Below are 10768 nucleotides of genomic sequence, written 5' to 3' on the forward strand. Positions count from 1 at the left end.
CTCTCTAAATGCATCCAGGGCTGTTATTGAGAACACTGCAGATTTTATCATGTGGGTTTGTTGTCTGGACATCAGATCATTTTTTAATATTCTGTCTTTGCCTGATCAACACATGTTCAAACAGATCACACAGTTTTTTTCTATCAGCGACTTCAGCTAAAAAGGTCATCGCTCAAACCCCCATGGAAGCGTAACGCATTGACTTCTGAAAGCATGGTGAGACGAGGGACGAATGGAAATGATAATCAGTGTAATAATTTGGAACGCCCCTGTACATTGGGGCTCACGTGCGGAATCTTGCAGGCCAGGGCGACCCTGACACGGGTCGTGTGTTGCGTGAGGGGGGTGTGTGCGTGCCGTCATCACAGCTGCTGTGTCACGTGACCGGACAGTTTCTATTCGCAGTGTGACACTGTGAATGGCCTGTGGCCAGCCTGGCATTTGGAGTCCGTCTGCTCGGCAGCCAGGCGTGATTTTTGGACGCCTTTTTATAAACTGAAGCCTGGAGCCAAGGCGCGTCTGGCACTGAACAGCGTTCAGTCTGATATTGAAGGAGCCTTCGTTCTGTGAGTGAGACACAAGTGGTTTCTTTTCTTTCTTTTTTTTTTTTTTTACTATCCATATGGTAGTAATGAGGGGCAGCGGTGGCTCAGTGGGGAAGGATGTGGACCCGTAGTCAGGAGGTTGCCGGTTCGAGTCCTGTCACGGCTGCTCGCTCCTCACCAAGGGTGATGGTTAAATACAGAGGACCCGTTTCACCGTGTCACCGTGTGCTGCGCTGCTGTGTTTCACAATGACAATCGCTTCACTTTCAATTACGCTGATGTGAATTAATGGTGGTAGTAGCCTAGAGGGTAACACACTCGCCTATGAACCAGAAGACCCGGGTTCGAATCCCACTTACTAAACCCTAAGTTGCTCCAGGGGGGGACTGTCCCTGTAACTACTGATTGTAAGTCGCTCTGGATAAGGGCGTCTGATAAATGCTGTAAATGTATGTAATGTAATGTTTTTCAAAAGGAAATTATATGTCTTAAAATTACAGACTGAATAGCAATAAAAAAACATACAAATCTAAACACAAATCCTTCAGCATCAGAACGTTCGTCTCTCCAAAACCTGCCGGTGACGGGCAGATAGTGTGCCGGCAGATGCAAGCGTGACGAAACCTCCACCGGGACATCGTGAGACTCGTTACAAGTGCGCCGTTGTGTGGTAATTTGTGTGTCCTCCTTGCTGCCCCCTGCCAGGGCCTTGATCCGGACGCCATGGTTCTGGGCGCGTTGCAGGACGTCGGGCGGCAGCTGCTCCGGGTGAAGGCGGTGGACTGCGGCAGGACAGAGTCTCGACTGTCCCGCTGTCTCGGCACGCTGGATCTGGTTGCGCTTGGCATCGGCAGCACGCTCGGTGCAGGGGTTTATGTGCTGGCCGGCGCAGTGGCCCGGGAGGCCGCGGGTCCTGCCATCATCCTGTCCTTCCTCATTGCGGCCGTGGCATCGGTCATGGCTGGTCTTTGTTACGCGGAGTTCGGTGCCCGTGTGCCCAGGACAGGATCTGCGTACCTCTACAGCTACGTCACCGTGGGGGAACTTTGGGCCTTTATCACTGGCTGGAACCTCATCCTCGCCTACGTCATTGGTGAGTTTCCAACAAATCCTGTCTGTCAGATAAAACTGTGAGATAATATTCAATAACCATTTCATGTAAAATGCAACTTTCATTAAGTTGGCGGATTGGGGGCTTCCAAAAAGTCTAGGCCTGTTACCTTTTGTATGTACTACACAGTACAAGTGTCCTGCAAAGTTCAAAGTTCACTTTGACATTGAACATGGTAGACCCCTTTATCATTATCAAATGCTATCAAGCATTATTTGCACTTCCATATACCTCCACTCATTTTTAATCTTAATTATGGTAATTAACTGTTACTGTGTGTTATTACACTTTAACATACAGTGAAGCTGCACAGTTACAAGCAATTAAGCAGTTGGACTGATTGATTTGTTGTACTGTATATTTGCATATTGTATATTTGTCGGAATCGGTAGGTGCGATACGTTCTTGTTGATGTTGACCAGGGACATCTAGCGTGGCGCGGGCGTGGAGCGCCACATTTGACGAACTGATTGGGCACCACATCGAGCCATTCTGCAGGCAGCACCTGACCATGAATGCCCCGGGCATCTTGGCAGCGTACCCGGACATCTTCGCAGTTCTCATCATCCTGACTTTAACAGGTGAGACGGAACAGGAAGCAGAAGTGACATGAAGGAACGTCACTATTCATACGGATCATAGAGCAAAGAGCAGCTCTTATTCCATCTGGGCATTTGTTGAAGGATCCACGATTGTAACTGTGAATTGGTTTCTAGTCCTACATGTTGAGAATGTCAAGATTTCAGTGTACCCAGCACACTCTTTAATATAAAAAAAAAAAAAAGTTCTGCTGTGCCAATATTCAACCCAAAAATAAATAGGAGTTCAACCCATCATATTTTCCCACAAATATTCAAAAGCAGCTTCATGGGACAGAGATCAAAGAATCTATGAGATCTAAACTTAAACAAGATAGCTTGTTTAAGTGGGCAGTGGTGACCACTGAGGTGCCACTGAGCAAAGCACCGTCCCCACACACTGCTCCCCAGGCGCCTGTCATGGCAGAGGACAAACTTGGCAGAGGACAAACTTCAATGTGTGATTGTCACATGTGATGTCATTGTCACATGTGTGATTGTCACATGTGATTGTCACATGTGATAAACAGCAGCACAGCACACGGTGGTGTGACAGTCACTTCACTTTATTTTCTTTATATTTTAGCTAGATAGATTCAGTGGTGGAGAACACGTGAATATTACAATCCCTTTACAAACCCCTGATCGTAACGAGACATAGATCCAGGCAGAAAATGTGAAAATGTGTTGTGGTCCTGATGCTGGAATCTCCCTTTCAGGTCTTCTTGCATTTGGGGTGAAGGAGTCGGCTGTGATCAATAAGGTCTTCACCTGCATCAATGTGCTGGTCTTGCTCTTCGTGGTGGTGTCCGGGCTGGTTAAAGGAAGCTTGAAGAACTGGAATGTTGTTCCTGGTGAAGTTCTCAACAGCACTAAGTGAGTTACAGTAGTGTCCCTGTAACAGTGTCCCAGTAACAGGAACGCTACCATCCTAAAATGTCATTTACAAGTGTCCTGGGTTTTCTGTTTAAAACATGAAATGGGTTTGAACTTTCACTTTCACTTCATATAACATATGTAACTTATACATACATACATTACAAAAGTTTGGACACCTTCTCATTCAATGTGTTTTCTTTATTTTCGTGACAATTTACGTTGGTAGATTCTCACTGAAGGCATCAGAACTATGAATGAACACATGTGGATTTATGTACAAAAAAAGGTGAAATAAGTGAAAAGATGTTTTATATTCTAGTTTCTTTGCTCTGATTACTGCTTTGCACACTCTTGGCATTCTCTCGATGAGCTTCAAGAGGTCGTCACCTGAAATGCTTCTCCAACAGTCTTGAAGGAGTTCCCAGAGGTGTTCAGCACTTGTTGGGGTCCAGCTCACCCCAAACCATCTGGATTGGGTTCAGGTCCGGTGACTGTGGAGACCAGGTCTCCACTTTTTGTTAAGTTCATAACTCCACATGTGTTCATTCATAGTTTTGATGCCTTCAGTGAGAATCTACCAACGTAAATGGTCACGAAAATAAAGAAAACACATTGAATGAGAAGGTGTGTCAAAACCTTTGGTCTGTCCTGTATATACATAGGTTTATATAGACACATACTTCATACACTCTAGTTAAAGTGAAGTGATTGTCACATGTGATACACAGCAGCACAGCACATGGTACACACAGTGAAATGTGTCCTCTCCATTTAACCCATCACCCTGAGTGAGCAGTGGGCAGCCATGACTGGCGCCCGGGGAGCAGTGTGTGGGGACGGTGCTTTGCTCAGTGGTACCTCAGTGGCACCTTGGTGGATCGGGATTCGAACCGGCAAACTTCCTTAACCGCTAGGCCACCAGGTCAGAGGTGGCCTAGCAGCACCACTTACTGGGGCATGCTACTAGCAACTGCTCTCACTGAAAATGGTTTTATAATAACCCGTCATTAACAACCATTTCCAGCACATTTACAACATGAACAATGTCTGCAATGGAGTCTTTTTAATGCACATTTCTGTAGTTCTGTCCCTGAGTCTTCGCTGCTGTCTCTGTCAGTGGCTCAGGGCAGAAACCGGAGGAAATTGGCGCTGGCGGCTTTATGCCATTTGACTTTGCGGGGGTCTTGTCTGGCGCTGCCACCTGCTTCTACGCCTTTGTGGGCTTTGACTGCATCGCCACTACAGGTGAGTGAAGGCAACTGAAGGCTCCTATGACTGGACTACATCAAGTATTAGGACTATTTCTCAATTCATTTTAACATTTATTTTCATTAAAGCCTGGAACACATTTGCAATGACTACTTAAATGTTAAATTATTTAATAAATTGCTTTTGATGTGCGGCGTTACAGAGAGTGTTACACAGGGGCAATATCTACAGGGGCATGTATCACCACCCGTTCAACCCATGTGTACAAAATCTGTCCAGTCCCAGGCCTTTTTATCTTTTCATCCCGATATAATTACCCCAAACCTGATCCACCGTTTCCGCGGGTTACCGTTGTCCCAGTTACTGTCTGGTTCAGTCAGTCTCTCTCGACTAATCAAATAGGGCATGACATTCATGACATTCACCTCCCAAAGGTGGCAATTAAAAAGTGTAATATTGCATTCCTGAAAACATCATTTCTACATGGAATCAGATGAATTTGTGTGTGTGTGTGTACGTAGGTGAAGAAGTGAAAAACCCCCAGAGGGCCATCCCTACAGGCATTGTGGCCTCTCTTCTCGTCTGCTTTGTGGCGTATTTTGGCGTATCCGCAGCACTCACCCTGATGATGCCGTACTACCTGTTGGACAAGAACAGCCCTTTGCCGGTGGCCTTTAAGTACGTAGGCTGGGAAGGTGCCACCTACGCTGTGGCGGTGGGGTCCCTCTGTGCCCTTTCTACCAGGTGAGCGCCCACCATTTCGTCTGAATTCCGTGTTAATGTTTCTCCTCTGTGCTTTTTGCAGTTAGCAGACAGCCTTTACCTGTCCTGTAGCTCACTAGATCTTCTGCTTCCCCACGTCCATCCCATATCATGATTTTTCTAGCCAGCCAGAGTACAGCGTACTGTTTCTCTTCCTTTTCCAACTGGATTTTGCCCAGTTTATTGAGTCGTGTTTCACCCACTGCAGTAGAGTATTGAGGCTTATACACCAATTTCAGCAGGACTGAATGCTCCACAATATGCTGCAGATATAAAATGATGATGATGCACAGAAAATATTTTATATTTATAAATCTGGACGAAACTAACACATTACACAACACAATTGCTCTAATAGAGTGTGTTTCTCTCTCTATCTATCTCTCTCTTCCACTAGTCTACTAGGCTCAATGTTTCCGATGCCTAGGGTGATCTGGGCGATGGCAGACGACGGCCTTCTCTTTAAATTCCTGGCCAGAATCAGCCCCAGAACCCAAACCCCGGTAACAGCCACTCTAACTTCAGGCCTTGTGGCAGGTGAGGCTTGTTCCAGTAATACTGCAGCTTCCTCTCTTCCCTGCATGGATGTAGGAGCAGTCTGGATATTTCAGGACGGTGACCTAAAAGCCCAGTTGTCTGTTCTTCTGCAGTTTATACTTCAATGGTTTGACTTGGTTTTAGATTTGATGATGATGAATCTTGTATAGTCTCCTGGGTGCCATGCATTATTTATGCTATGGCTGCTCTTCTCATTTCTATCATGAGAGGGAGAAGCCAATTGTTGCCACCATGTCCAGTAAGATGAGAGGAGAGCAATGTTTGGAAATGTTTGGAGAGAGGGGGCAGTGTATGGTCTCGAATTCCAGAGTATTCCAGACTGGAGCACTCATCTGAATCAGACAGCAATGGTTTGGGGATTTTGCTGTTTTCAGTCCTTGGTTATATGTGTCATGATAATAAGTGCGAACTGTGATTTTGAGCCGATGCCCATGTCCTTCAGAACAGGGTTGCGTTGGTGGAAATTGACGGTTCTTCCTTTCTGCCCTGCAGCCGTCATGGCGTTCCTTTTCGATCTGAAGGACCTGGTTGATCTCATGTCTATTGGAACTCTGCTGGCATACACTCTGGTGGCTGCTTGTGTCCTGATTCTCAGGTCCGTCCCGTAAACTTCTCCCCAGACATGTTCTACTGACACTTCATGATGATTCATTTCTCACTATTGATTCAGTATCATGCATTGCAGTGTAAGTTACTGTAGTTTCCATGTTATTATGAACAAAATCATGTTACTGGAGTTACTATTAAGCATAAAAAAGAAAGCCCAGAATTCTTCAGTGAGATTTAACAGACCATTACAGAAGATGCAAAGCAGAGGAGAAAAGCGGTTGAACTTATTTGAACGGGAAACTGACCCAAAAATTCAAAACATAGATGGCAAATTAAATATATCACAATATCATGATTATGATATTCGGTCAACATTTGGTAAATATCATTCGGTCGACATGATTCGGCCAACATGTATCATTGTGTGGACCTTTCATTTGTATTTACATTTACGGCATTTACTAGACTTACAATCAGTAGTTACAGGGACAGTCCCCCCCTGGAGACACTCAGGGTTAAATGTCCTGCTCAGGGACACAATGGTAGTAAGTGGGGTCTGAACCTGGGTCTTCTGGTTCATAGGCGAGTGTGTTACCCGCTAGGCTGCTACCATCCTACAGGGGTATTAAACCCCTGTCCATGATAAGCTATTTATGGTCATAAAGTCATGTGCCCATTAGCTGCTGAATGAACAGCCTAATCCAAGATTAATATAAAATTTCTCAGTTTCTATGAACAGGTGGAATCACAGTACAGAATGCTCTATGTTCCATTTTCATTCAGTTTCTGATTAATAAAATTTTTCAGCACAATGCAGCAACTGTAACGTTTTCATGTTTCTGTAACAATCTGGAAGTTACGTTTTCATAGTTATTTAGCAATCTGGAAGTTACGTTTTTATGGTTATGTAACAACTTGGACATTAAGATTTTCATGGTTATGTACAATCTGGATGTTACATTTATCTGATTGTTTCTTTTTTGAATTCTTTGTTTTTATGTGATAAAAACAGATATCAGCCTGAGCAGCCCAGCACTGTCCTGCCATACCAGGCTGCTTTGCAGGACGACGAGTTCATCAGTGAGCCAAGTACAGTGATCCTTCCTGCTCAGGAGAGTTTTACTTTCCAGAACCTTCTCTTTCCAAAAAATACCGACCCATCAGAGCTCTCTGGTACTGCAGTCAACATCTGCACTAGTATTCTGGGTGAGATACCAACAAACATGTGAAGATCCTATGTTGTCCTTTGTTACCAATCATACATGAATTGTGCACTTAGACTCGGATGGTCAGACTGTAGATTTTCAGGAATGGATAAGAGTAGCCACACCCACACCCCTCTCTCTTCAGGGCTGCTGGTGTGTGCAATCTGTGTTCTGGCTGTCCATGGTGGCTCCACCACGTGGTCAGTAATAGCCATCAGCATCTTGGTGCTCCTCTGCCTGCCCATCATCATGGTGATTGGGCGTCAGCCGGAAAGCAGGACCAAGCTGTCCTTCAAGGTTCGTGTTTCATTCTGTCAGAAGAGATCATAAACACCATTGTAAAAATTAAACTAAAACCACCATAAATCATCTGGAGGATCTGATGAATTTTGGTTTGGTCAATCAGATTTATAAAATCTCTGCTGAAAGGTAATATGATTACTGGCGACGGCCCTGTTATATGCCACATAACTGACCAGTGCAGCACTGCAATGGAATTCATACTTTATTCATCCATCTGCACTGAACCACCTTTCACTTGAAAAGTTTATTCAGCATGTTAATAAACAGCATGTTGGTCACACACATTTGGTGCTTCTAGGTTGCTTAGGTCCTCTTAACGCTGGCCTCCTAATTAATCCATGGCTTCATACATGGGAAGTATGGGTCTACAGTCATCGTCAAAACTTTTGAGTATGACACAAGTACTGATTTTCACAAAGTTTGCTGCTTCCATTTTTATTATGGCAATGTACATATACTCCAGAATGGTATGAAGATCTTACCTAATTTTTTTCTACCACCTTACCTATTTTTTCCCACAACCTTACCTATTTTTTCCTACCACCTCACCTAATTTTTTTCTACCACCTTACCTAATTTTTTCCTACCACCTCACCTAATTTTTTTCTACCACCTTATCTAATTTTTTTCTACCACCTCACCTAATTTTATTCCTACCACCTTACCTAATTTTGTTTCTACCATCTTACTATTTTTCTAGCACTTCAACAGAGGAGGGGCGACCACCGCACGAGGGGGGGCGACCACAGCACCGAAGGGGGGGCGACCACCGCACGAGGGGGGCGACCACCGGACCGAAGGGGGGCCGACCACCGGACCGAGGGGGGCCGACGACCGCACCGAGGGGGGGCGACCACCGCACCGAAGGGGGGGCGACCACCGCACTATGGGGGGCGACCACCTTACCTACTTGGTTCCGACAAACCTTACCTAATTTTTTCCTACCACCTTATCTAATTTTTTCCTACCACCTCACCTAATTTTTTCTACCACCTTACCTATTTTTCCCTACAACCTTACCTAATTTTTTCCTACCACCTTATCTAATTTTTTCCTACCACCTCACCTAATTTTTCCTACCACCTTACCTACGTCTATTATTTCATTGTACCAACCAAGTTTTAATGCTTATAATATAAATCACCTGGTTACATATATGATGTTTAATATAAAACAATAATAGATATTCATATTAATTAATAATATTAACAATGTTGATATTTGTCATAAATTACAAAATAAATCTTATATAAAATGAGATTGCATTTTACGTAGAAAAGAGGTTTACAATTACCCCATTTTGAGCTTCTGTGGATGTAAATACTAGACATTCAGAAGACGTCAAAGTCTGGCGTCACAGTCAGTGGAACAACAGCAGACATGGAAAGATGAACTGAAAAGACGTTGCTTGTGCAGTGGGTATATTCATTTATAATATCAACACTGCACACACTGCACAAACTTGATGTAATTGTCAAAGCCTTTTAAAACTTATAAAATGCTTGTAATTATAATTCAATACACCACAGAAACAACTGACAAAAAGATTTAAAAAAAAAAAAAAAAAAACTTTGTGAAAACCAGTAATTGTATCATTCTCAAAACTTTGGCCAAGACTGTATGTTCCAGGCTTTTGGAATAAATGAAAGATTTCATCACAGTGTGTTGTTCCTGGCAGGTTCCCTTGTTGCCAATCCTTCCGATAGTCAGCATGTTCATCAACGTCTACCTCATGATGCAGCTGGGCAGAGGGACATGGATCCGATTCAGCTTCTGGATGGTTATCGGTTGGTTCACTCTGCATGTTTCAGTCTCAGAGTTTGTATTAAATTTTAAATTTGAACTGTAGTGCATTTTGAAACTTTTCTTTTGTGTGACCACTCAGGCTTCATCATCTATTTCACCTACGGCATCAGGAACAGCACAGAAGCCAAGATTAACACTGACAGCAGCATCCGTCACATAAGTGGTGAACTGATGACTCCAGAAAAGGAGGTCTTCCTCTGCAACAGGATGAATGGCGTAGTTGAGGAGGACAGTGACACATAAACAACACGTGTCTTCATCTAAACATGGTTTTCAGTTCAGCTTGGTGCGCGTTCCCTTGGCCAGAAGACCACCCTGTTTCTCATTACCGGATGCCATTGTTCGCATTAATGGATATTTTTGTAAATTCACAGAGCAGTGCTGAATAGATATTATGGATTTTATCCACGTTAATTCTGCATCTGTAGTACTTACACTTTACAATAACTTACATACAAAACGGTCATTTATTAGCTTGTCATTTTCACTTCAGTCACATCATAGTTAGCAAGTGAAGCAGTTTACAAAATGTCACACCTCAGCTTACCTGGTCTAACAGAGTCCTGATCACCCCGGTGCCATCAATTCGGACGGCACTTTCACTTGTTCTCTCATGTCCTCTCATTGGTTCTTGCATGTTCTTGCCATGGTTTGCTTTATCAATGTTGGTTTTTGTTCATGAGCAGAGCATGTGAGTGGAGCAGAGAGGTTGGAAGCGGAATTTATCTTTATTATTATCAAGACACATTAAAAAATAGCAGTTGTACACAAGTGTGTTTAAAAATGGCATTTGTCTTCTAAACTGTAGCATGTGTTGCCTGGAGTAAATGAGGTTTTAAAGGTCCCCTGTTATGAAAATGTGACTTTGTGAGATTATCTAACATTAATATGAGTTCCCCTAACCTATCTATGGTCCTGTAGTGGCTAGAAATGGTTAAAGTTAAAGTGAAGTGATTGTCACATGTGATACACAGCAGCACAGCACACGGTGCACACAGTGAAATTTGTCCTCTGTATTTAACCGTCACCCTGAGTGAGCAGTGGGCAGCCATGACAGGCGCCCAGGGAGCAGTGGCACCTTGGCGGATCAGAATTCGAACCGGCAACTTTCTGATTACGGGGCCGCTTCCTTAACCACTAGGCCACCACTGCCCCACAGTGATAGGTGATAGGTGTAAAAAGGGTTTTTGTCATTCTGCTTTACCGTTCAGAGAGAGCGGCAGCTCAAACGTTAGACATCATAAGGGGAACCAATGGGTTCAT

General features: G+C 43.9%; 1 protein-coding gene across 1 annotated transcript; it reads left to right on the forward strand.

Annotated features, from left to right (window-relative positions):
• The first annotated feature begins 1268 nt into the window (after positions 1–1268).
• LOC114801954 (high affinity cationic amino acid transporter 1-like) lies at positions 1269–9964 on the forward strand. The gene is given in 11 exon segments (XM_029000468.1): positions 1269–1638; positions 2079–2237; positions 2954–3125; positions 4231–4358; positions 4844–5066; positions 5482–5621; positions 6135–6237; positions 7204–7397; positions 7542–7693; positions 9378–9486; positions 9585–9964. Coding segments are annotated over 11 exon segments (1914 nt in total). The 3' UTR covers positions 9749–9964.
• Positions 9965–10768: the final 804 nt, after the last annotated feature.

Source organism: Denticeps clupeoides, chromosome 13 (assembly GCF_900700375.1).
Source record: "Denticeps clupeoides chromosome 13, fDenClu1.1, whole genome shotgun sequence".
NCBI lineage: Eukaryota > Metazoa > Chordata > Actinopteri > Clupeiformes > Denticipitidae > Denticeps > Denticeps clupeoides.